Below are 26,528 nucleotides of genomic sequence, written 5' to 3'. Positions count from 1 at the left end.
AATTGTCTTAGCCATCTTTGTGTCCCCAGTTCCTAGCATGGTGCTTAGCACATGGTAGGCATTTGCTAAGTGTGCGTCAGATTAATTGTTTCACTTCAGAGATGGGACTAAAATTAGGGTAGAAGTCTAAGAAGCCAGAAGTTACAAATTGCCTCTCGGAAATGTTTTGTTTGGCCCTCACAGTGTTAACCCCTGTAGCGTTTAGAAGATGGGGGAAAAAATCAGAAATTGTCTTTGTGTTGGGGCATCCCCAAGACCACCCCCATGTTAGGAGGTTAGCTAGAAGGACTCAAAGGACTCAGCATAAAGTTGTACTCATAACTAAGGTTTATTACAGCGATATAGGAAGGATACACCGCTGGATGGTAAAGGGAAAAGACACATGGGGAGTCTAGAGGAATCTATGCCCTCTCCCTCCCACAAGGGCTTACAGAGTGTGTTCCTCCTTCAGAATGAAAATGGAGCAACATTTCCCTGCAGTGTTTCTGCCAAAGGAAGTCCATTAGACACACAGTACCCAACGTCTTATTGGGGGCTGGTCACATAGGCACCTCTGCGTTGCACATACCAAAATTCCAGACTCCTAGAAGAAAAGCAGGTGTTCAACATAAACCATATTATTTACACAAACAGTCTAGGCACAGTGAACCATCACTGTTTGTTAACTGCTGATTGGGAATACTCCAAGAGCCAAGTTCCCAGATGCCAGCCAAGGGCCAACCTTGCAAGCAGGCCTTTCTAAGGATAGTAATCTCAGGCCTGCTATGTTAACTTTTTCTTCACGGTCATATAAAAATGCAGATTTCTAGCTTTTACTGAAAAGAACTGGAAGGTCTGGCTAAAGTAGGCCTGCATTCCCATTTGGCAACAATGGTAGGCAGAATAATAGGCCCCCCGCCCCCCAAAGATGTCCACATTCTAATCCCCAGAACCTGTGACTATGTATGTTCTGGGAAAAAAGCTTTGCAGATGTGATTAAGGTAAAGATCTTGAGATGAGATAATTCTGGATTTTCTGGGTGGGCCCAATGTAATCACAAGGGTTCTTATAAATGGAAGAGGAAGGCCGGCGGGTCAGAGTCAGGGAAGCAGAGAGCAGACGCAGAGTCAGAGTGATGTGATTGGTGGCTTTCAAGATGGAAGAGAGCAATGAGTCAGGCATACGGGCAGCCTCTAGAAGATGGGAAAAGTGAGGAACAGATTCTTCTCTAGAGTCTCTAGAAGGAGGCAACCCTGCCAACATCTTGAGTTTAGCCCGGTAAGACCAATTTTGGACTTCCAATCTCCAGAACTATAAAATAATCTGTGTTGTTTTAAGCTAAGAAGTTTGCAACAATTTGTTTCAGCAGCAACAGGAAACCAATAGGGCAACAAATGGAGCTGGGTAGTGGCTATCTTCTTAGAATGGACAACAACCGGCTCAGGTTCACTCAGTTCTCACCACTCTGTGTCTCCCTGACACAGGTGATGAGTGTTTGTTGTCATTTAATATCATATACTCAGCCCACCTTACACATTTATGTTACCCTGGCCCCTGTAGCAAGGAGTTTACAACCCCTGAGTAGGCCTTCTGGAAAATGGAGAGGACAAAGGTGCAGAGAGAAGTGCCCAAGGCGTGTTAGTGGGATACAGGCTCTGCTTCTGAGTGTGTGTGTGTGTGTCCTCAGGATATATACAGAAGCCGCTGAATCAGAGCTACAAGGTCTGGGTGGGTGTGCAGGTAACAGTTCATATGAACAGATTGAAAGCTTTTAGACATTCACATACACATACAGAATCTAGAAGATGATTCCAGGCAATTCTTCACTCCTCCCATTAAATAACCACTTAATTCATCTACCCTACATGGGTGTCCAGCAGGCCACCCTTTGGATTTCTCTCCCTCTTCCCTTTGCCCATTGTTATCTCCATCTTTTCCAGCCCTTTCCCGGAATCTCACACCTTCATCTTGGAGCAGTGCGGCAAGGCCCTCAAAGTTTCAAATGACTCCACTAGTTGTACTGGGAGAAGTGGAGCTGAGCCTTGATGCACATCCTCCTGTTTTTCCAGGCTGGAGCGTCTACCAGCTGTCTTCCTTCTCACAGCACAACCTTTCTAAAGGGATATCTCCATGTCTTCTCTCTCCTCCCCAGTCTCCCTGCAGGCTTGGTTCCCATGCTTCACTGAGATCCTCTTGCCAAGGTCTCTGGTGACCTCCAGTTGTCAAAGCCAAAGGTCACATCTCTATCTTCACCTTTCTCAGCCTCTCAGCAGTGGTCGACATAGGTGATCCTCCTTGAAACACTTCCTTCTTGGCTTTAATGACATCCCCTCCCCAGCCCTCCCCACCCCCGTTTTTTGTTCTGGCCACTCCTTCTTGGTGGTTTTTGATGGCTGGCTTCTAAGGGTGTTCCCCCTAGCTCAGTCTCAGGCTCTCTCTTTTCTTTGTTTTTCTGCCTGAGGAGCAATTGTTGAAGGTGGGTGATCTGAGTATACGGTGTTTTATTATATTATCTCCACTTTGGGAAAATTTTTTAATGTCCTTAGTAAAAAGTTTTTGTAATATTTCTAGAGTTATTCAAAAAGGAACAGAGTTAGAGTATATACATTTCCAAACCATAGTGAAAGAAAGGAATCATGAGAAAGCAATACGCTGATAACTCTCAGATGTGTGTCTCCATTTGGGACCTTTCCTCTGAACTTCAGACTCACACGACTATTCGCCTTCTTGACATCTCCACTTGAAAGCCTGTTAGACACCTCAAATATAACGCATTCAGGAGTGGAACTTTCCACATCCTACCCTGACCCTACTCACTGCCAATCCTGTTTCTGTCCTAGGCTTCTGAGTCTCAGGAACAGTATCGCCTCCCAACCACATGCTTAAGTTAAAAACCTAGGCTCATCCTGCATTCCTCTCTTTCCCTCACTCCTCCTCCTCTTTTCTTAGTTAGAATTTTTTTCCCTACACACCACACTTTAGGCATTTTTTTTCAATTGGGGAATATTGGGGAACAGTGTGTTTTTCCAGGGCCCATCAGCTCCAAGTCAAGTCATTGGCCTTTAATCTAGTTGAGGAGGGCGCAGCTCAGCTCCAAGTCCAGCCGCCATTTTCAGTCTTAGGTGAAGGGGGCGCAGCCCACCATGCCCTGTGGGAATCGAACCCACAACCTTGTTGTTAAGAGCTTGTGCTCTGACCAACTGAGCCATCCAGCCACCCAGTTTGAATTTTTTTTGGCTGCAAATAATGGAAAGTTTCACTAACAGTGGCTTAAACACTGAGAATATTTATTATCCCACAACAAATCTGAGTGTAGGACGATTCCAGGGTTGATTTAGTGCTGTCACCAATAACTCCAGTATTTCCAGCTTTCTGCTCTGGAATCCTCCATGGTTCTGGTGACATCTTCCCTCATAATCATAAGATGGCTGCAAGCATCTCCAAGTATCATGTCTTCATATGACACTGTCCTAAGGCAGGAAAAGAGGGTTTCCTCCCACATCTCTTTATCAGAGAGAAAAACCTTTCCTTAAACCAGACTTCCGCTTATATCTCACAAACCCCATGCCTACATGTACTTTTTTGAGCACCACTTTTTTGAGTCACTAGAAGGAGGGAATAGAATTACCATGAATGGTTTAGACTATCTTATACCCATAGATCTGAGCAAAGGCCATCTTCCTTGAGCAAGTGGAAGGGTGAGTAATTAAACCAAATCAGGACCCTGCCAGCAAAGAAGTGAAGGCAGGGGCAGGTAAGGCCCATCCCACTTTGGCATGTCCCATTACTTGGAACCAGCTACTTCCCTTCATCCCTACTGTAGTCCAAGCTCCCACCCCCTCATTTCTGGGTGCTGACAGTAGCCTCCTAACCAACTTCCTGCTTCTACTCTTGAACCCCTATAATGTATTCTCCACACAGCAGCTGCAATACTCTCTCTGAAACACAAACTAAGCAATCATGCTTGCTTAACCTCCCCCCTTTGCACTTGTAATAAAAGCCCCTCTCCTCCCAAGGCTCCTTTACCGACGTGATCTCATATAGCTCCCTTCCTTATTCTATTTTCTTGAGCACATGGGGCTCGCTCCTACTTAGGAAACTTTGCACTCTCTATTCTCTCTGCCTGGATCACTCTTATCCAGATCTTGCCATGGCTGACACCTTTTGATTCAGTCTCTGTTTAAATAGTACCTTTTTAGAGAGCTGCTCCCTCTCAGTTTTAGCCCCCCCCCACCTCCCATCTCTTTCTGTGCCATTATCCTGTTTTGTTTTCTTCACGTGCCTATTGCGATCTGAAATTATCTGCTTTATTCATTATGTATCTCCTCATGAAAATGTCAGTTCCTTAAGAGCATGCACTTTTTTGAGCACCGCTGTGTCCCTGGTACCTGGAACAGTGTTTGGCACATAGCAGATGTTCAATAAATATTTGTTGAAGGAATTCAGAGTATTGATTGCCCCTCATTTTATAACTTAGATACATTAACATGCTTTTAAAACCTCAGTCTCTCTATTCTGTTTTACATAAGAGCCTCCCCGCACCTGCCTTTAGGATAATTTTCTTTTCAGAGTGGGTGATGTCTAGGTTGATTCTGAGATGCCCAATGTTGAAGACCAGTTGGGGGAACTTGAAGAGCTGGACAAAAGAGTTTTGGGCCCAGTGAGCCCTCTGGGCCCCAAATCCCTCCATCTGGATAATAATTCCTCTGGATGACAATTCCTGAGGTCTATGGCTTCAACTCATGGATCAACCCTGTGGAAGTCTGAGCTTCCTTACCTTTGAAGTGGTGGTTGGCAGTGTCTTCTCTCTGAGGATCTTGACCTCTTACTTCCAGACAGAAAAGACCAGTCTACAGCCAAAACCAGAGTTAACCATCTTGATATTCTGGGTCACTGCCTAGTATATGATGAAAAGACTCTGATAAAACCCCTACCTCAAAATAACCCCTACCATTTGCCACAGTGACTGAAATTTCACATTAGCAATTACTTCCTGGATAGGATTTCTAGGTAAAATTCTTTTATGTGCTAAATCTGGCATTTCTATTCTGGGTCATGGTTGCTATCTGGAAGAGTGACAGGAGAGATGTAGTGTGGTTTCCAGGCAGCATTAGGGTCCATTTAATGTGACTGGTCATGCATTTGAAGTCAGATCTGTCAGCTTGGTTCTGGGTTTTTCCACTGTTTAGCTGGGTCAGTATAGGCACAGACTTGGTGAAGAAATGGGTTTAGGGTTTAACCAGGGTTGTTTAGTCAAACAAGGCTGCTGACGCTAGAGGGAGGCAAGGAAGTTAGGGGTACACAAGAGAGTGATCACCACTGACCATGTAAGTTAAGATGGGAAGGAAGGAAATAAAGACACAGGAGGGGGATGAGGGACAATGACAGCTCTGCCACGGGGACAAAGGAGAAGCACTGAACCTGAATCCCAAATGAATCTTAATCCTACCACTAATTAAACCCATGTAACCTTGGGTAAGACACAAGAGGCTTCAACTTCCTTTTCTTCATCATGGGAATGGAGGCCCCGCCTTGCCTACCTCACAAAGTTGTTGAGGGACTCAAAGGAGATAAGGGGTGAAGCCTGCCTTAAGAACTACAAAGCAGGAACAAATGCCAGAGATGAACATTTTGTATTTCATAATTTTGCCTAAGGCCATTTCTCCATATAAGGCAACTCCTTTTGTGGAGAAATCAGGCTAGGCTAGACCAGCAATGACTTGCACTGACACAGGGAAAGACACTGACAAATAGCCCCAAGCCCTGCTCATCAGCTTGCTTTCCCTGTGGAGAAAAACAGCAATTCTGGATTAAGCACTTAGGAAATGTTATCTTGTTTAACCCTTACAATACTACTTTTCCCCATTCTACAAATGAGAAAACTGAGGCAAGATATTAAATGCTGGAGACGTGGCTCAAACCAAGCGGTAGTTCCCTATGTTCTATGATAGTCTGAGTTTCTACCAGAAGGCCCTGAGGTTGATCTCTTGCCCCCGTTTTCCTTATTTCTGGTTCACTGCAGACTCTTAGTATTCCCACCCACACTCCAACTCGCTCCCCTCTTTGGGCCCAGGCCTGGTAATCAAGTCAACAGGCCTGCCATCCTGGGGATGTTTCTAGCAACATTCCCACCCTGAGAGCAGACCAGAGAGGATAAGGAAGCTGGCAGCTGTGGGTCTCTCACAGACCCATCCCCACCTTCCATCTAGCAGCAGACAGAAAGACAGACGACCCCAGCTAGTGCCCAGCCAGGCAGCGTGGTGAGCAGGGGTGGGGTGCATGCAAGTTAGAGTCCCAGTAGGCCCAGGTGGGTGGTGTGAGGGACCTTTGGGAGTACAGACGTTTTACCGGACTAGGTCGGTGTGGTGGGGAAGGGGAAAGGAGCCTTACAGATGTGAGTGCGGCACCTCCAAGTGTGCTGGGACGTGGGGCGTACTCAGGAGGTGGAGAAGGACAGGCGATGGTAACCAGGATGGGGGTCTGAGCCTGGGCTCCGAGGCAGGGCTGCTGAAAACCTCTACATTTAGTGGTAGGGAGTGTGGGCTAAGCAGGACTGCAGCAGAAAGATGTACGCATTTTCCTACAAACCCTGGGCCCCATAGCAGACTCACTGTGGTCCCACCTCCCAGCTGTGGGGACACATCTTCATAGCCCTGCCATTGGCAGTTATTGTCAGTGGGGAGAGAGAGAAGGAGGAGGGAGAGGAAGGGGGGTCTCATTTATGGAGAATTGGCTGGGCTTGGGCTCATCTGATATCTTTAACATGTCTCCCCACCAGGCGGGACAGAAGAGCAGTTAAGAGCTAGTTGCTTAACCTCTCTGAGAGTCAGTTTCCTTATTTGTAAAATGGGTTAATATAAATACCCACCTCAGGGGGTTGTTGTGAAAATTAAATGAGATAATGTATATGAAGTACTTAGCACAGTGATTGGTACCTAACTAGTGCTTAATAAATCGGAACTAATCAATATACTCACAGTGATAAAGCTTGCTGGTTCAGGCACGAGATTATATTATTTTTACAGTCAAGAGAAAAAGGAGCTAGAGCAACTGAAGTGAAGTAACTTGTCTGAAGTCATAGAGGAACAGGGCTTTGAGGCCAAGTCTGTGTGACTCCAGGGGCTCAGTTCTTTGCCCCAACGTAAGGGGCATCATTTCCAGCATCATAGGAATACCCATGAGATCAGAGATGCTTGGCATGGGCCAGCATTTGGGGGGACCAGGACTGTGTCTGGCTTTGTAGAGGGAGCCTGGGCAAGCTTGGAAGTGCAGCAGCTGATACTAGCCTCGCCAGGTCAGCCCTGGTGAGTTGGGTCAGTCCTTCCTCCTGGACCTGGGGATTTCTGAACTCCTTGTCCCTCAATCCCTCCCCTTAATTCATTGCCTTCTCTTACTATGACAGAAGGAATTGGGGGATGGGGAGCTGTAGGGGGACCAACATGTATGGGGCACCCTAACACGTGTCACAAAATGAGCCAGGTAACATGCGTGCATTCTTTCATTTGATCCTCATAAGAATTCTAGGGGGCTCCTTTTTTAAGGGGCTCTTATTATCGCCCCCGTGTCACAGGGGAGGACACCCACAGAGAGGTTAAGACTCTTGCTCAAGGCAAGTAGAGAAGTAATAGGGCTGGGATACAAATAATTTATGGATGAATCCCAGTGATCTAACAATCATAAGAAGTCAAGGCCCTTATGTCATATAAAAATGTCAGTGACTTATTAAATTTACGGAGGAAGCATCCTCGTTAAAGATTTGTGAAATATTTCAGACATGCAAAAAAGTATAAAGAATAATATAATGAACGCCTGCTACCCGCTTGAAGAAATAGCATCTCTGCATTCGCCTGTACCAGAGAGAACCATTACTCCAAATTTGGTGTTAACAGTTTCCCTTGCCTTTTTGTAAAAAAGATTTTTATTAAAAATATAGCTAACATGAAATACTATATTATGGGGGTACACCACAGTTATTCAACAATTATTTACCTAAAGAAGTGATCATCATGATACATCCAGCAACTATGTGACACTGAACTATGCTGTCATAATATTATTTCCCTTGCTTTCTTCAGTTTTGTTGCAACACACACATTATAAGGATAAATAGTAAATATATAACTTCATCTGTAAATGATGCATCATATTATTTTACAAGTTAAAGATTTACATAAATGGCATCATATTGTATGATTCTTCTTAATTTGCTTTTTTTCTGGTGAGAATTTTTGGGGTAAGATTCTGCCTTGTATTTCATTCATTTCCACTTCCAAATCATTCTTTAACCATTTTCTCCTGCTGAAGGACACTTAATTGGCTTCCATTGCTACGGTGCTATGACAGTTTTTGCACCTGTTTTCTTGTTTAGCTGGGTAAGAATCTCTGTGGAGCACAAACACCTTCAGCTTTCTTAGACATTGCCAAATTACTCTCCAAAAGAGACGTACCACTGGCGCCTTCTACCAGCAGTGGAAGAGTTCACATCATTCTGCACCCTCCACGTTACTAAGCCTTACCGTTTGGGGAAACACGATGAATGCGCTCGTTTTGTTTTTAAGGTCTGTGGTAATTACTTCTCAAGCAGAGCTGGGAGACATATTCTGGTGCCCCACTTACCCCACTGTCACACATCTATCTGTTAACGTGTGAAACTCTCCTTTCCCTACACAGCTTCGGGAGGGCAGCCACCAAGTGTTAGGTGTTATGGATAGCCAGGATCAGCACAGTGTTCGGCATAGTAGAGACTCAATAAATGGGACAAAGCGAGAGGGCCGCCTCCCTGATTCTCATGGGCTCCCCAGGAAGGACACTGACCTTTCTCATTTCTAGGACCAAGCAGGTGATCCCGGTCCTGCATCAGGGCCAAGAATTCGTTGACCGCCAGCCTTGAATCACGTGGGGAAGACCTTTCTTCCTAGTTCCAGAACCATGCTGTGGGGACAGAGCCAGGAGAGCAGTTTCCAGGTTCTCGGCCTCACATGGAAAGGTGCTGGCTGGAGTAGTAGATGGCCATCAGCTGTGACTAGTTGGCTGTCAGCTGTTATGGGTTAGCCATTGGCCACTAATATAACTGCCGTGGCAACGCCAGCAGCGGATGGTGGCTGGCAAGTGCAGATTGTGGATTGCAGAGAGGCGTGGATTGCAGTTAGCACGGCGGCTTGAGTTGGCAAGTGAGGTTGGTTGGCAGAAAAGCAGACAGCAGGTTGCAGATCGTGTGGCTCCTGCTTCCTGCCTCTCCAACCCAGCCGCCACGAGACTATAGTGGTATGACTCCACTATCCATGGCTCCGTGGGTGTTCCTTTTTGGCCTCACCATATCCTGTGTTCTTATGCAGGGAGCGGGACTAGAGACTCCGCATGACACCCTGCATGACACATGCACACCCTAGAGAGGAAAGAACAGTGCGTGCACATCCATTTCAAGCCCACTTTTCCCTTCCTTGCCGGCATTTCTAGCTGTAACAAGAATCCAGAGTTCTTTCTGCTTTTTCTATACCTCTTCCTTATCTCTGACCCATGAAACCTCACTTGCTTCCCTCAACAGTGGCCCTTAATTTCTTTCTGAATGTGAGGGGGGTTACTCTGCCAGACTCATTTGATCCCCTCAACATTCCTTAAGACGCTTAGTCACTGAGCAAGACTCTGGAATCTTAGAACTGCCCACATAGTCTGTTTTGGTCCAACCCCCAGAGCCAATGCCTGTTGGTCCTCAGTGCCACCAGTAAATACTTAGACACAGGAAGTAGGGCAAGGACAGCAGAGTCCAGGAAGCTTTGCCCTCAGCAGGAGAACCACTCAAGAAAGGAAGGCAGGAATCGTGTCCAGGCTTAATATGCTTTCTCTGTTCACCGTGTTCTCTGCCCTTTGCCCACTCAGCGAGAATGTATTTCAGTCCACGTGAGGCAGGTCGGTGTGCAGATGGGCAATGCCTGCAGGGAGCTCTACTGCTTGGAATGGGGGATCCAACCACATGGGCAGATGCCCAGCGACAAGACGATCGGAGGAGAGGACGACTCTTTCAGTACCTTCTTTAGTGAAACTGAAGCTGCAAAGCACATGCCCTGGGCAGTGTTTGTGGATTTGGAGCCCACCGTGATTGGTAAGTGATGACCAGTCTGTGCCACGGTCTTGTCCCAGGTACCACAGCAAGTCTTTCTCTACAACAGGAGAACACTAGAGTCTGTGGTTCCTAGTTGCTACTGCCAATTAGAACTCCAGATCTGCAGAACCACTGTCACTCAGCTTCAGAGTCTCCAGGTCACGCCACATTCTTTTCTTTTTCATTGAAGAACACTTACAGTCAAGGGCAATACAGTAGCCCGAATGGAGCTCCTCCAGAGTAGAACTTGGGGCTTGGATACCCCACCCTTTCTGGGTCCCTTGGGGCTCTGGGAACCAGGCTGCAAGAGGAGGGGGCCTAAAACTCTGTTCATTACAGATGAAGTTCAGATGGGCACATACCACCAACTTTTCCATCCAGAGCTGCTCGTCACAGGCAAGGAAGATGCTGCCAGCAAGTGTGCCCGAGGCCACTATACCATTGGAAAGGAGCTCATCGACCTGGCGCTGGACCGGATTCAGGAGCTGGTGAGAGGAGGGCTGAGGGCTGGGGAAAGGGGATTCTGGATTCCTGTTGTGAAGTGGTCTGGAGGCCAGATGGGGAAGGGCCACGTCAGCCTTTGGGAGAGAGGCTCTTGGAAAAGTCTTAAACACACAGGATCCGGGCCCTGCATTCTGATCCGGGCAGGTAGAGCGTAAGCTCCAGCGTGGAGCTGGCTGTCTTCTCTCTCTCTTATAGCAACGGGTCCAATGCTGGGCAGAGTGTCCACCAGGGCAAACCTTTCCATGGGCTTCCTGGCCAAGCTATGGGGGTCCAGAAGCACTCCCAGAATATCATCTTGTATTGTAGGGGTGTGGGCTACATTTGGATGCCTGTGAAAAACAGGGATCCAAATAATGCCAGTTCAGGGCTACAAGATCGACTTTGGCCTCTACCAAGGATGGGGATTGAGTTCCTAGATTGTTGATCTCAGAGAGAAGCCCTGCAGAAACGTCTGAAGTGGAATCAGGAGGACACAGGTATGAAGTTGGGTGGAGCTGTCGAGTTATGATAACAATGACTACGTCACGGGATTCAAGAGACTGCCTGTTAGAGACCTCAGGAGGTGTGGGAGGAAGAGGGACGAGGAGGAGAGAGAGTGGGCCTACCGCATGAGGACCTCTGTTGTGCTCTTGGAAAAGTCTTCCAAGGATTTTATGAAACTTTTGGGGCAATTTGAAACAGCACAAGCTGGTTCTTTCCCATTTGTCAGCTGTGCTTCACACCCCACATTTCTCTTTGCCTTCACTTGCGAGGCCGACCAGTGCACAGGACTTCAGGGCTTCCTGGTCTTCCACAGCTTTGGGGGCGGCACCGGCTCTGGCTTCACCTCGCTCTTGATGGAGCGGCTCTCTGTTGACTACGGCAAGAAATCCAAGCTGGAGTTCTCCATCTACCCAGCCCCCCAGGTGTCCACAGCCGTGGTCGAGCCCTACAACTCCATCCTGACCACCCACACCACCCTGGAGCACTCAGACTGTGCTTTCATGGTGGACAACGAAGCCATCTATGACATCTGCCGTCGCAACCTGGACATCGAGCGCCCCACCTACACCAACCTCAACCGCCTCATCAGCCAGATCGTCTCTTCCATCACAGCCTCCCTGCGCTTCGACGGGGCCCTCAACATGGACCTGACGGAGTTCCAGACCAACCTGGTGCCCTACCCTCGCATCCACTTCCCCCTGGCCACCTACGCGCCCGTCATCTCTGCAGAGAAGGCCTACCACGAGCAGCTGTCGGTGGCCGAGATCACCAATTCCTGCTTCGAGCCTGCCAACCAGATGGTGAAGTGCGATCCCCGCCATGGCAAGTACATGGCCTGCTGCCTGCTGTACCGTGGAGACGTGGTGCCCAAGGATGTCAACGCCGCCATTGCTGCCATCAAGACCAAGCGCAGCATTCAATTTGTGGACTGGTGTCCCACGGGCTTCAAGGTTGGGATCAACTACCAGCCGCCCACTGTGGTGCCCGGGGGTGACCTGGCCAAGGTGCAGCGTGCTGTGTGTATGCTGAGCAACACAACCGCCATTGCCGAGGCCTGGGCCCGCCTGGACCACAAGTTCGACCTGATGTATGCCAAGAGGGCGTTTGTGCATTGGTATGTGGGCGAGGGCATGGAGGAGGGTGAGTTCTCCGAGGCCCGGGAGGATATGGCTGCCCTGGAGAAGGATTACGAGGAGTTAGGTGTGGATAGTGTGGGGGGGAGGGGGGAGAAGGAGGGGGTTTAATACTAGGGGGATGCTTTTGTGTCTGTGCTGAATAAGGTGCTATGGCCTTATTGTCTCACAAATGTCTTTTTCTCTTGGGAAAAACCATGAGAGGAGGGCTTCTCCTTCCTGAGGGATAGAAAGGCTGGTATCTTAGCCTAGACTCCCCCAGAAAGCAGATCTGATTTTAGATTTCAATAAAGAGTACAATTCCAGGAAGCAGAATGGGGGCCAAGTAAAGCAAGGAAGGAGCGAGAATTTACCCTAGCGAAGAGGCAGCTGAATAAATGGCATCTCAGAACCACTGCTTGGGTGAGAGAGTAGGGGAGGTGGTGAGGGAGGGGGAATTTATGCACTGGCTCCATTCTTCAGTTGGTTAAAATGTCGCCCTATTAAGCATGAGCCCTTCTGTACTTCCGGGTTGCACACACTTGGGCTTCAGGGTCAACAGAGAAACCCTGGGGCAGGAGGCGAGATGATGTTAGGTCCGTGCCCCACAGGCTGCAACAAGAGCCTGGTGAGGCCAGAAGGTGCCTCCGAGTAGTCTGATACAGCTGATATAGCTGGTGTTCATCCTGTAGATTCGGGTTTTGTTTTCTTCAGGCAGGAGGTTTGGCTTCGGCGAGTTCAGAAACTGGCATTAAGGCAGAACAGTAGCACAGTGGCAGCAACAATGGAGAATGGCTGACAGTTGTGGGTGTCTCCTTCCTCCAGTAAGCTCCATCAACCCTCAGCAGGCAATTGACCCTTTTTTCAATCCTATGCCGCATATTATGCAAGTACAGTTTCAAGCCCCACTTCCAACCAGATGGCTGCCCCTTAACTCCTTGTACGTGGACTTTCCGTAGCCCAGCTGGGCTGGAAGGCTAGTTTAACCATTGGAAATTTAGGCAAGCCAACCTCACAGAGATTCAGTGCTCAGTGTTGCTTTCCACTCTGTCCTTCCTGCAGTCTCCCCTTTCCCTGATATCTCACAGGAGGTGAGGTGAGGCCTTTTGAGAGGCCAGCAGGGAAGGCCAAGAGAGAGGTGAGTCTTCCATGGCTGGGCATCCAGAGAGGCCGCCAGGCCGCCCTCCTGTCTGCTGTACCAGCCAGCCCACCCTGGGCAGCTGTAGGGCCATCTCCTCTCAGACCCCGAGAGGCCACAGGCTCAGCAGGCCTGGGAAGGCAGCCCAAAGGTCAGCAACACTAAGAAGCTGCTATCACCCCAGGGCTGTAGGTCAAGGGATGAGATCGTGATGGCAGAGCTTTGGAGCTAGAGCCACAGCAGAGCTACCCAGAGGGAGCAGCAGGGACCAAGGAGGGAGGGACACTGGGCAAGATGCAGAGCCATGGAGTGGACACAACCACGGTCTGAGATGCCCCCTGATTTAGAGAGAAGGAGAGAATTACCCTGGCTTCTCCCTTCTTCTCACCCTCAATCTCCAGCCAGCAGCTCCGGTTGGCTGAACCTAGACAGCAGCTAGTTGGCAAAGGGCCTAGAAGAAAAGGGGTGCAGCCTGTGAGATACAGAGCAGGGTAGGGAAGGTGGAGGAATGGATCTCAGAGAAAACAGACAAATAAAACACATATCAGCACTGGAAAAGGAGTGACTCCTGCTTTTCCTCATCTGACCAATCACCTGTCCCTGTCACACGTGTCCCAATAATTACTTTGTAGTAAGTAGTGGATGGAGTAGAAGCAACAGGATGGTGGGGGGTTAAGAGAAGAAAATGGGCCTGCCCAGCATAGCAGTTCCCTCCTCCTATTTTGGAATCATTTGCCCAGAGAGAGCAAATATTCTCCACTTTAATTTGAGAATTTAAGCTCACAGGGGAAGCTCTGTCCTAGGAAGACAGGGGCCTGCAGTTGTGTGTATATGTATGTGTGGGGGTGCTGGGAAAGGGGTAATTTAATTCACAGGGAGTATTTCGAAGCCCATTTTGGCTGACTAGCTCAGCTATGTCCTCAGACCCATTTTATTTTTCCACTAAATGGACCAAATCTCTATTTGATTCCTGTGTCTTTCTCTCAACTGGTTTCAAACTTGGCAAAGGAAGAGGGGTTATTTTGGGAGCCCTTCAAACCCCAAGAAATGGCTGCTTTTCATTGAGCATCTACTATGCACCGGCCCTTGTAGCCATATTATCTTCTTTAATCCTGAGGTAAAGACAATTATACCCATTGGACTGGAAGCTTCACGGGAACAAGAACTATTCTACTCTCAGCACCAGAATGTTGCCCAACATATATTAGATACTCAATATTTGTTGACTAGACTTGTGAAATGAATGCCTATTTTATATGTGGTGACTGATGCTCAGAGAAGTTATGTAACTTGCCCAAAGTTACTCAGCTAGTAAAGGGAAGAATAAAGATTGAAACCCAGGTCAGCCTGGGCCAAAACTTATGCTGATGCCCTCCCCTTCCTCATTTGAACTGCCCTCCTGCCCACAGCAGTTCTAGGTACCCCTCCGGACAGCGCCTCTTCTGAGCCTGCCAAGTTCCCAGTGCCCAGACAATGAATGACTCAGGTGCCTTGAAGGCAGGGAGGGGGGTGACACTCCCCTGCCCAGGCACTGTGGTGGAAGGCATGTGTTGGGGAGGTGCAGCGACCCAGCTTCTGAGCTGAACGAGGGAAGAGGCATCTTTGGGGCCACGTTTTGGGGCTGTAAGTGCCCTCTGGAAAGTCCTCCTCCCACCCCCGATCTCATAGGAGCTGAGGCCTTTTGAGGGGCCACCAGGGAAGGCCAAGAGGGAGGTAAGTCTTCAATGGCTGGGCATCCAGAGAGGCCGCCAGGCCGCCCTGCTGTCTGCTGTACCAGCCAGCCCACCCCGGGCAGCTATAGAGCCATCTCCTCTCAGACCCCGAGAAGCTATCCAGCTAGAAACTGTGCTAGTAGAGACCAGCAGGCTTAGGTTGGACTAGGTGTGGGAGTGGGGAAGTGGCAATCCAGAGCTCCATGGGGCAGCTGGGAGTGCCACCCAGCCTGGCTCCTGGGCACTCCCTCAGTGCAGGGGAATGCTTTCATCCTTGACGCTTCTAAAGCCAGGCTACAATTACCTTCTGCAGACAGGTGCAAGAGACAGATTCCCAGCCATGGAATCCATTCGACACATTTATTCCCTCGCCTCTGATGTGTCAGGAACATACTTGCCTCCAGAGTTGCGTTCTCACCATTCCCTCCTTCTGGAATGTCACCTCCCCCTGCTTGTCTCAGTGTTGCCATTCCTTCCAGCTTAGGTCATGGTTACCCAGAACCCACCCAACCCTGGGCAGCTCTCCCTCCTCTAGATTCTCCTGGCACTTTCTGTGTTTCTATCACTCATTTGGTACTTGGCATGGACTTCCTTTTACGGTAGCACTTAGCTTCTTGCCAATATCCTATTTCCCCAAATAGATTTTAATTCTGTATATGTTTGTACAGTTAGTATGTGCACATCCTTCAGAATTCAAAAACTACCAAAGATATTTACAAACAGCAAAAATAAGTCTACACAGTGAAAATGTCTCCTTCATTGGTTTCCCTCTTGGCAGCCACCACTGTTGCCTTTTTTGTCAGCGTTTCCTTCCAGATACGTCTACATTCGCATCTACATTCACGTATATACTAACGTGTGTATGTACATTTAGATACACGTTGTTCTATACCTGTTTTTACACTTAGTAAATCTAGAAGATGGTCCATATCAGTTCATGTAAATGTACTCCATTCTTTCTGGTGACAGAATAGTATTCCATTGTGATTCCATTCCATCACTTATTTAACCAGTCTGCTATTAATGAGTATTGAGGTTGATTCCAGTTCTTTGCTATTGAAAAGAATGCTGCAACCCTTGTACATACTTCTTTGCACATATGTACAACCATAAATTATTAGAAGTGGAATTGCTGGTCAAAGGCTATGTACTTTTAATTTTGATATACCTCATATTGCTCTCTTTAGAATTTATACCAAATTTCCTTCCCTCTACGAGTGTATGTGCCTGTGCCCACAGCCTTGCCCCTACGATGTATTAAACTTTTTGATCTTCGTCAATCATCTGATAAGTGAAACAGTATTTTGTCGCAGTTTTCCTTTATAATTCTCTTGTTAGGAGATTAAACATCTTTTCATATATTTAAAAGCCAATATTTTCTGAGGTGTCTTGTCTGTGTCCTTTGCCCATTTAAAAAATGGCATTCTTTTGTCTTATTAATTTGTTGGAATTCTTTGTGAACAAAGAAAATTAACCATTTGTTAGATGCAATTAATTTCCCCCTGCTGTCTATGTCCCAGATTTTCATCTCCTTGAGTACAGGGACCTGAACTTAAACCTCTTGCTGTTCCTATTCTTAATATAATATCACATACTCATGCATGTAGGTGCTAGACAAATGTCTGTGGAGATAAAAGAAGATAGAGACAGAAGATTTTCGAGTGACCTAACCTAACCTATTCCTTCCTCTTATACCAAGATCAGTCAGGACTCCTGTTGTAAAAAGCAGAAACTAACTGGCAAATTACACACACACACACATACACACACACACACACACACACACACACATTGGGTAGCACACAGAATCAATACAAGGGCTGCCAAACAGGTAGGCACCAAGGTAAGCTGGGCAGCCAGCACCATAGTCAAGGTCAGGCACATGATAGCATGCTTAAAAGTCCCCTGACCCCTCTACGCACTGCAGCGAGACCCCCTCCCACCTAGGCACCGAGGCTAACATTTCCTCCTGTAGACACTAGAGGCCGCCGCTGGCTCTGCCGCCATCACCACCCTTGCAGAAATGAATTTGCAACTGCCCCAGCTTCTCTGTGACTTGCTCCAGATTCAAAGTCCCAGTGGGAGCTTCTGATTGGCAGAGATTATGTCTTTTACCTGCACCCTTGGAGCCGAGAAGTCTGGGAGAGCAAGCGTCCGAGCTTTGTGGCAGGCCACCCATCAAGGCCTACGCAATGGGAATTCCCCAAATGTGGGCAGGAGGCTCCAACTGTGAGCAGCCAGGAAAACTGGACAAATGCACACCACCCCCTTTTCTCATATCTGGCTCAAACCCTTCTCTTTGGTGAAGCATTTCTGGGTCACCCAGTCTAAAAACACTCTTCTGGACTCACATAACCATTACTGCTTGGGCCAATTGTGATGCCAGAGAGAATCTGTGCTAAGACCTACTACGAACCACGCCTCATCTTGACTTTCAAACAGCGCTGGTGTTACTTGTAGGGAGGACAAACTGAGTCCTCAGAGGTTTTCCCAAGTCACACAGTAGTGCCAGCTTGCTCTATTGTTTCCAAAGCCTGGAGGTTTCCCAGTGGGCTATATTAATGGACTGGTATCTTATCCAGTTGGAGCTCTGGGGAGGCAGGGATTGGGCCACGTTCTTCTTTTTACAACGTGGCAGCATCTAGTATGTAGAAGATGGTCAATTAATACTTGGTGGATTGGCCTGGATGATATCAAACAGGAGCCTATTCTGGAGGGTTCGCTAAATCTCCCATGAGGCCTAAGCCCAGGAATCATTTTGAGGTGGAAGAATTCTATTCAGGATCACTTTGAGAAGAAAAACCTTGAATCCAGGGATTTCCTTTACTCTTTGTCTTCCTTTTACCCTTTAACTCCATCTCCTTAAATGTGTCAAAACAGTCAACAAGGGGTTTGCATTTGTTCATTATTTGATCATCAGTGATTATTTTGTAACCCCACCATTGCCCTAATACTCCAGTAGGAAAAAAAGACACAATCTCTGCCCTGTGGAATTTATATTCTAGTGGAGGAGGTGAACGTCAATTAAATAATCAAACAAATAAATGCTAATTTGTAGGATGCTATGAGATGCTATCGGAGGCAGATCTGACCTATTCAGTTAAGTAGGGGCAGCCTCTTTTGAGGACCTGGGGTTAGAGCTGGGATATGGAAGAGGAGGGGAGGATTTAAGCTCAGAGGAGAATCTAAGTTCTTGAGGTGGCGATTTCTTCAGGGGTGAGTAACCATTAATCATCGAGCCTGTTTATAGAAAAGCGACAGAAGGACCTGGAGCCGGGTGGCTTGTTTGTTTGCGAGTGCGTCATGCCTGGATGGAGCCGGCCGTTGTCTCCCAAGTCCCAGCTGGGAATGATGTCGTCCCGGTGCAGGCCCAATATAGCCGGCTCCGCCCCCATCTCCCGGCAGCCCCTGCAGCAGCATTCCCCCCCCACCCCCCTCCTTTCCCCCCCACCCCGGGTGACTGGCCGAGCCGGCCTCCTCTGGGTTTCTCTAGTAGTTTCCGAGCAGCTGACGCATGCTTGCGCGCACAGCTGGGCCGGGCGCGTCCTACGCAGCAGCCGCGAGCCGGACAGCCGGTGCCAGACGGTTCCCGGCGGGGGGCAGGGGCGGGGCGCCGCAGGAGCCAGGGACTCCGGGCGGAGGAGGTGTGGACAGGGTGCCCCGTCAGGCTGAGGGGCCCGGACTGGGCTGCGGAGTTACGGGTTTGCGCCAGGGCTCCCCGGGCCTGGGCACCGAGATAGTCGGTGGCATCGACCTGCGGGGGCCGATAAGGCTGCCCGGGCGAGCCTAGTCACCGCCGCAAGCAGAGCTCAGTGGGCTCCGCTTCCCCCAGGAGCGCCTCCCGCCACCCCTGGGAGGGGGCTCCAGCCCCAGGGAGGGGCGCTTGGGTTTTTCTGCCTGACTCGACCTTCTCTCCTGCACCCCCAAGGAAGCCCGCCAGCCTACTGACGAGTTGCCATGGCATCCTACTACGACATCCTAGACGTGCCGCGAAGTGCGTCCGCTGATGACATCAAGAAGGCGTAAGTGCCTCCGCTGCGCTTCACAAAGCCTTTCACCCCCCACCCCCATCCCCACTCTCACCATTATGGGGCCCTTCAGAGGCCGTGTGAGGGAACCAGGTCCTGGACACCTGCAGGGAGGAAAGAGACCCCTGGATGAGTAGGAGGAAGTCCATAGAGTGAAGTTCTCAGGGGAGCTGCACTCTGTGCCCTTCTCCAGTAAACCCTCCCTTCCCCTCCTCTCCACTCCTATCCCACCCCCAGCCCCTAGGTGAGGGCTTTCTCAGGATGCAGTGCAAAACTGCCCAGGCAGTGTGACCAGAAAGGACCAGTGCCCCTGTACTGTCCATGGCCACATACACCCTCGACCTTTGCAACCCCAGCCCCAGAGATCCCCAGGGAGGGTTAGGGCTGGGGCCTTCTCATGCTCACGTTATCATCTGCGCATACAAACAAGTAGCCCTAGCACTGGCTGCAGAGGGGAGACAGGGATTCCATTTAAACATCATAGCAGAGGCAGCTCCAGCAGCTGCCGTGGACTGGGCTCTGAGTGGTGAAAGGACAGTGCTTGGCTAATGGGAAAATGGGTCATTCTGTTCCCTAGTGGGAAGTACCACATTTGTCCCGACCCAACCCTCTGAACTCACTTCCTGCAGGTATCGTCGGAAGGCGCTACAGTGGCATCCAGACAAGAACCCGGATAATAAAGAGTTTGCTGAGAGGAAGTTCAAGGAGGTGGCCGAGGCATATGAAGTGCTGTCGGACAGTAAGGGCCAGGGGTCAGGGCAAGGCATCACCCGTCGCCCCCACTTCATGCCCCATTGCACTCCTTCCCAAAGCCATGCTGCCACCACCCCAGTCTCTTCCATGCCTTTTCCAACCTGGCATTTAAGTGCCCCCCTCCCACAGGGACTCTGGGACTTTTTCCTCTTTTTGCTTCAAATGAGCACCTACTGTGTGCAAAGCACCTTTTTATTCTTCTCCTCATCCCCTGTGCTCAGTGTCTGCTCCCCAGGATCTGGTAGTTGCAGCATGGGTCCTGACAAAGAAGGACGCAGGGCAGGTAACCAATGTGTGCCAAGCCTCCTCTGTGCCAGGTGGTGGTGGTTATCATCTCCATGAGTCTTCACAGTTATCTTGTGAGGCAGGATTTATCACCCCCATTTTACAGGCAAGGAAACTGAGGCTGGGAGAGGTGACTTGCTCAAGGTCACACAGACCTGGACCATGAATCCAGGTCTTGTATTCATTCAAAAAATCTTTGGTGAATGCTGGTGTTGCTGGGCCCTTGTTTGGTACTGCGGACAATGGAGTGAAAAATAGGCACTGTTCTTGTCCTGATGGGTTTGTTACATCTGGTCAGGGAAGATGGACATTAACCAAGTTAACACATAGACAGGAGTATTCCAAAGAAAAGTAGCAGGGGGATGTGATAAGAAATAATGGGCACTGATTTTTGTTACGGTGATCCCAGAAGGTTTCCCTGAGGAGGTGACATTTAGGCTAAGCCCTGATCAATAATAATACATTAATAATTGGCTAACATTTATGGAACACTTACTCTGTTAGGCACTGTGCTAAGCTGTTTATGTGGATTATCTCATTTCATCCTTGCAACAACCCTGAGATAGGTGCTGTTGTCATGTCCATTTTACAGATGAGAAGGAGCCACTGTGTGAAGGGTTGAGCCACTGCTAAAACCTATAGTCTGTGTTCCCTGTGTACCGTGCTGTCCCCCAAGTGTCAATCTCTGGGCAGCCTCTGAGGGTCTTAGCCCAGAAGGGGAGGCTGGCATCCCAGAGGGAGGGAGAAATGATCCAGTCTCTCTTTCCAGAGCATAAGCGAGAGGTCTACGACCGCTATGGCCGGGAAGGGCTAACTGGAGCAGGTAGGTGGAGCGGTGGGGCCTAGAGATAGAAGTGGGTCAGGGAGGAGAGAGGAAGGGCAGGTTCTTACAACGGATGCTCTCTTTGGGGCTCCTACCCATGTCTTAGGTGGGGTCCCCTAGCTTTGGCAAGATGCACGCCCTAAGCCCCCTCCTCATCCTGCCTTTCCTCCAGGAACTGGCCCATCTCGGGCAGAAGCTGGCAGTGGTGGGCCTGGCTTCACCTTCACCTTCCGCAGCCCTGAGGAGGTCTTCCGGGAGTTCTTTGGGAGTGGAGACCCTTTTTCGGAGCTCTTTGGTGAGTTGACCCAGGAGGCCTCTGACTAGTCGACTTCCCCCTCCACGCCCACCCTCCGTTAGCTGGGAGGCCCTCAGGGGGCAGGCTGAGAGGGAAGCAGAATTCCAGAATGAAGATTTTGTGGGGGTGGATCCAGTGTGAGCTGGGACAGAGCCTACTCACGTGACCCTGTAGTGACACTTCAGAGACTTGCCTTATTAAATAACAACAACACATTGTTAGACCTCAACAATGACAGCCATGAAAGCAAGATTCAAAGCATCACGTGACAATAATAATGCCATTGCCAACAACAGATACCATTTTTTGGAATGATTAATATGAACCCTGTGAGGTAGATAATTTTATCCCCATTTGCAGATGAGAAAACAGGCACATTCAAATAACTTGCTTCGGGTCACAAAGCAGATGGCAGGGCCAGACGTGGAGCAGTGTCTGCCTGACATCATATCATGCTGGTCTTCTTAGACTGAAGGAGCTATCTGTCTTCTCTCTTTGCCTTCCCCACTCCTTCCTTTATTATTTATTGTGGACAGAATTTACTAATGAATTTTTTCGTATATTAAAAAGGAATTTAATTTGTAAATAAGTCCAAGCAGAAAAGTAAAAAAATCAGAAATGTACCCCTTTGCTTAGCAGCTTATATTTAGACTTAAAAGCAGGATTCGCACATTTTTGGGGGAATCTCCTCACCAGGTGATGATGAATCTGCTTGTTTGTTGTAGATGACCTGGGTCCCTTCTCAGAGCTTCAGAACCGAGGATCCCGACACTCGGGCCCCTTCTTCACCTTCTCTTCCTCCTTCCCTGGGCACTCTGGTAAGTGCTGTCCCTTCCCGTTTTGCAAGCTCTGAGTTTCGGAACCCCTCATCTCAGTTCGTGGCTTTTCCAAGCCTTCTTTCTGGTGCATCTGGAGCCCTGCCTCCGGGCAGCTCTGCGGACTGAGCCCATAGGTTCCTGGCCCATTGTGACTGCAGCCTGCTGCTTACAGCCCATCTAACAACCTCTCTTCCTCCTCCTCTATCCCAATGCCAGATTTCTCCTCCTCATCTTTCTCCTTCAGTCCTGGGGCCGGTGCTTTTCGCTCTGTTTCTATGTCTACCACCTTTGTCCAAGGACGCCGCATCACGACACGCAGGTGAGGGCTGCTCTGAGACCATACTGGGTGGAGGGGAGCTGCAGATAACTAGAAAGTCAGCCCGTTGAGGGCAGCGCCCAGATTGTCCTGTTCACTGTGGCATCCCAGAGCCTGGATGAGTGCCCGCAGGACTCAGACATGCCCACTGGATGACCTATGCTGTCTCCCACAGAATCATGGAGAACGGGCAGGAACGGGTGGAAGTGGAGGAGGATGGGCAGCTGAAGTCAGTCACAATCAATGGTAAGGAGTAGCTCTGCCACCCCGTGCCTGGCAGGAGGCCCCAGCCCCAGGCCCCAAAGCTCCCTCCCCAAACTGCTCCTGTCTAAACTCCCTTGGGGCATGGAGGGAATGGCAGCCACAGGCCAGACTAGCAGGAGCCAGGACGGTGATCATGGGGAAGGGGGCTAGGACAGGGAATTGAGAGGGCTGGCTAATCACCGTCATCATTAGTGGGGTGTCTGGAGTTTGCAGAGCACTTTCGTTTTTAAAGCACTTGCACACATACCATACCCCCTGTATTGTTCAAACAGCCAGGGGGAAAGCACGGCAGTTTGTGTGCACCCTGTTTTTCATTTGAAGTGGCTGCATCTCAGCACAGTTAAATGGCTCTAATCCCCCAGCTGGACAAGGCTCCAAGGCCCTAATCCCCCAGGCCCAAGGCTCTGTCCTGCTTAGTAAGTGGGAAAGTCAGGAATGAAACTCAGGACGCAGGAGTCCTAGAGCTGAACTCTTCCCACATGCCTCGCTGTACAGGGTAGTCACCATGGCTACCCTTTCATGTCTGCTGACCCTGGAAACACTATGCTGTCTTATTTAATCATTGGAACAATTTAACAGTGTAAATACTCTCATTATTTCCATTTTATAGATGAAGAAAGGGAGGCTATGGGAGGTTGAAAAACTTGCCCAAAGAGATACTAGGTTCATGCAAAAGTAATTGCGGTTTAAATGGTTAATTGCAAAAGCTGCAGTTACCTTTGCACCAACCTAATAGCTCGTACCTGCTGGAGCTGAGTACCTGCCCGTGCTCATAACCACGATATGAGGTGTCAAAATGCCTATGTGCCATTTCCAAAGGAGGGACTAGAAGTGGTCAGAGTTGTTGCTGCATGAGGCAGCCTGGCAGGATTTCTCTGGCCTGGGTCAGAGGGCCTCATGGTGGCCATGACTCTTGCAGGTGTCCCAGATGACCTGGCACTAGGCTTGGAGCTGAGCCGTCGCGAGCAGCAACAGTCTGTCACCTCCAGATCCGGGGGCATGCAGATGCGGCAGACCCCTGCATCACGCCCCTCTGACAGTGACCTCTCTGAGGATGACGAAGACCTTCAGCTCGCCATGGCCTACAGCCTGTCAGAGATGGAGGCAGCTGGGAAGAAACCAGCAGGTGGGCGGGAGGCACAGAGACGACGACGACAAGGGCCCCTCAAGGCCCAGTTCCAAGATCTGGGCATGCAGGGGACCCATGAGGGTGCAAGGGGTGACACAGCCAAACCCAGCCCAACCCTAGAGGAGAAGGCCTCTCGCTGCCTCATCCTCTGATCACCAGGCCCAACCCACCCCAATTTGGGTTGACTGGGGTCCTGCTCATGTCAGGAGAGCGGAGAGGTGTGTGGCCCCTTGAACTCCATGCCTCCCCTGCAGGTTCCCCCCAGGTCCCCTGCACTCCAGTGTGGACTCAAGCTTTGCTCTGCTGAGCTGATAGGTCCCTGGTGAAGCCCAGGGCAGGGGCCTCAGGGCAGTGGGAGGGCCTGAGGAACCAGGATGCACTTCTTATTAGGGGCATTAGTGGTTTGGGGAGGTCCTTTTGTGCCCAGGTCTTCTGCCACCTGTTGCTGATGTCAAGGAAGGAGGACTTGGCCTGGGGTTCTGAGCCTGAGTTGGCAGCTACACTGGGGAATCTCTGGCTCTCCTTGTCCAGCTGTGGACACCCCCCACCCTGGTTTCTGTGCAGTGTTGAGCTCTGACTGTCTCTGTTGCTTCTCTTCTGGTGCCGTTTCTTCCTCACTCTCTCCTCTCTGCAATTCCCCATGGGCCTCATCGCTTGCTTTCACTGCCGTCTGGCTAGAACTCCCTTCTTCCTTCCCTGAGAAGGCCTCAGTGTGTCGAGGAAGATGCTGTGGCCGGTAGGGCCATAAGGTCTTCCGGGGAGGCTAGCTGGGTGGGGCGGGAGCCTCTCGGCCGTCCAGATTCGGAACCGGAGCCCACTCCTCCTCCCTTCCTCTTGCTGCCTCAGCCTGCCCCAGGCCTCGGGACTAGGCAGAGGTGAGGCTGGCCAACCCTGGAGAGGTGGGATAGGGCCAGGGTGCCCCAGGAGGGAGGCCTAGGAGGGGACTGTGCCCCGTCCTACTTCACCATGCATCAGGGTACAGGGAGAGGCCACAGGGCTAGCCCAGGTCTGCATGCTTGGCACCATCCTCCACGGCTTGCTGCTGACCCTCTCTCCTGTCACCCGCCCCCGCTCTCTCCCCAGATGTGTTCTGAGCTGGATGTCCAGGATCCAGAGTTGCTGCACAGTTCCAACAGGACAGCGCTCTCCCCTGTGCCCTGGGAGGGGACCCTCCATTCCTGTCCCTCACCCGTGCAGGGCTAGAGCTGGGCCTGGGTGGTGGGTGGGGGCTGGGTGGGAGGCGTTGGTAGTCTTAGCCTGTAAACTCTTCCCTGGGTGTTTGCTGTCGTCTCTCATGGACTACATGTCCCAGAATGCAATGCGCCCTCCTTCCATTTCTGCTTGAGGGAAGCAGTGAGTGGTTATGGAGCTGTGCATCTTGGGACAAGTAGTTCCAACCCATGTTGGCCTGTTGCTCGCTGTGAGATGGGGAGTTCTTATCATTTAGTCTGTCGCTGGCAGCGGTGGTGAGAATGTGGATGAAGGGGTAATGTTCTGAGCTTCATTCCCCTGACACCTCTTGTTAGTGCCGGGGTTAGAGTGTACAGATTAAAGTCCTGTGGCATCTGGGAGAGGCTCTTTTCCTGTGGGCAGTACTGGGGTCTGAGGCCTGGGTGGGATCACTAAGCAGGGTAATGGGCTTAGACCAGCAGAGAGCTTGAATTAAAGGGCATTCCCGTGTGTGTGTGTGTGTGTGTGTGTGTGTGTGTGTGTGTCTGTCCAGGATTGGCATGAGATGGGTGCTCCAGGCATGTTGCTGCTTGTATGGCTTCTTTGGCCTCTGACCCTGCTGCCCATTCTCTCTCCAGTACACAGCTGAGCTGCCTCTCCTCCTCCCTGCCTGGGGAGCCCACTGGCCAGGGAGGGGAGTGGTGGAGCCAGGTTGTTGCCAGACCCTGTGACATCGTGTCTCAGAGACCTATCAAAGCCAGCTGGGCTGAGCTCAGACCAGAGGGAAACACTGGAATTCAATAAAGCTGAGTTTTGAGAGCTTGGTGGTGTGTTGTGTTGGAGTGTTCTTCCTTTCCAGGGAGGCCTGGATGACCTATGGGACCAGTGGGTGACACCCCCCTCTTTATTGCCCAAACATCTAGAGGTTTGGTTGCAAGCTTTCCCCATTGACAGCAGATGTCCCCACTTTGACCAGGCTGCCCTCCCCAAGTATCCTGTGGAATCCCGAGAATTGCTCACATTCTTCTGCCCTCGCCTCCTGGGGTCCCACCAATGGCTTTCCCTAGGCAGCTGTGTTTCCCTACGCAGGGACCCACCACCCAATACTCTGCAACACAACTAGGACCAGACTAAGGTATGATTTGACTGAAACAGTGGAGACCACAGAAAGCAGGGAGCACATGAAAACCTGTAAAGACATGTTCTCGAGGTCTGTAGACTGAGCCTCTCTACAGGTTTACTTAGCCCAGAGCCAGTGGGGAGTCTCAGAGGCTCGCCTCCCCCCACGTGGCATGGCACAAGTCCACCCCACGCAGGGGTCCAAGCCCACAACTCTCCGGACACCTATAGAGATGCCCTTCTGGCGATGGGAAAAGCATCTTCCCATCGCCAAGCAGGGCAGTGTGGCTCCCCACCAACTCTCTTAATCCAGGATAAGCACTTGGCTTCATCTTCAATAGCCAGAGGGTCTATAGTACATTTTTGTCAAAGCAAGGAAGCAGCCTGCCCTGAAAGAATTTCAAGCCGAGAGAGAGACGCTGGTGGAAGTTTGTAAATGACTGTTGTGCTGATTTCTAGCCTTTGAGATGCCATACTGGAGTTGTAGGCACCTCAGCTGAG

General features: G+C 50.1%; 2 protein-coding genes and 1 long non-coding RNA gene across 6 annotated transcripts; 2 read left to right on the top strand and 1 right to left on the bottom strand.

Annotated features, from left to right (window-relative positions):
* Nucleotides 1-320: 320 nt before the first annotated feature.
* LOC117026323 (uncharacterized) lies at nucleotides 321-19,671 on the bottom strand. The gene is made up of 3 exons (XR_004423730.1): nucleotides 19,461-19,671; nucleotides 19,111-19,159; nucleotides 321-583 (listed from the first exon to the last, which is right to left on the bottom strand). It is a non-coding gene; the product is annotated as an uncharacterized LOC117026323 (long non-coding RNA).
* On the top strand, nucleotides 11,176-12,333 carry LOC117026321 (tubulin alpha-8 chain-like). Its single transcript, XM_033113033.1, has one exon. It carries the CDS (start codon nucleotides 11,191-11,193, stop codon nucleotides 12,307-12,309), a length of 1,119 nt encoding a protein of 372 aa, XP_032968924.1. The 5' UTR covers nucleotides 11,176-11,190; the 3' UTR covers nucleotides 12,310-12,333.
* On the top strand, nucleotides 18,463-25,732 carry DNAJB2 (DnaJ heat shock protein family (Hsp40) member B2). Of its 4 annotated transcripts, none has more exons than XR_004423728.1 (10): nucleotides 18,465-18,671; nucleotides 18,956-19,049; nucleotides 19,685-19,794; nucleotides 20,863-20,916; nucleotides 21,089-21,211; nucleotides 21,937-22,029; nucleotides 22,246-22,348; nucleotides 22,521-22,591; nucleotides 23,529-24,613; nucleotides 24,822-25,732. XR_004423728.1 is itself a non-coding variant. In XM_033113035.1 (10 exons), exons 2-10 carry the CDS (start codon nucleotides 18,985-18,987, stop codon nucleotides 24,830-24,832), a joined length of 837 nt encoding a protein of 278 aa, XP_032968926.1. In that variant the 5' UTR covers nucleotides 18,467-18,671; nucleotides 18,956-18,984; the 3' UTR covers nucleotides 24,833-25,732. The 4 variants fall into 4 exon arrangements, 2 of the variants coding, with proteins under 2 accessions (XP_032968925.1, XP_032968926.1); XM_033113035.1 differs by having other exon boundaries at nucleotides 18,467-18,671; nucleotides 23,529-23,735; XR_004423729.1 differs by lacking the exon at nucleotides 20,863-20,916 and having other exon boundaries at nucleotides 18,463-18,671.
* Nucleotides 25,733-26,528: the final 796 nt, after the last annotated feature.

The sequence above is a fragment of the Rhinolophus ferrumequinum genome, chromosome 8 (genome assembly GCF_004115265.2).
Source record: "Rhinolophus ferrumequinum isolate MPI-CBG mRhiFer1 chromosome 8, mRhiFer1_v1.p, whole genome shotgun sequence".
NCBI lineage: Eukaryota > Metazoa > Chordata > Mammalia > Chiroptera > Rhinolophidae > Rhinolophus > Rhinolophus ferrumequinum.
The sequence above is the reverse complement of the archived record's forward strand: the minus strand, read 5'-3'. Positions and strand labels throughout refer to the sequence as shown.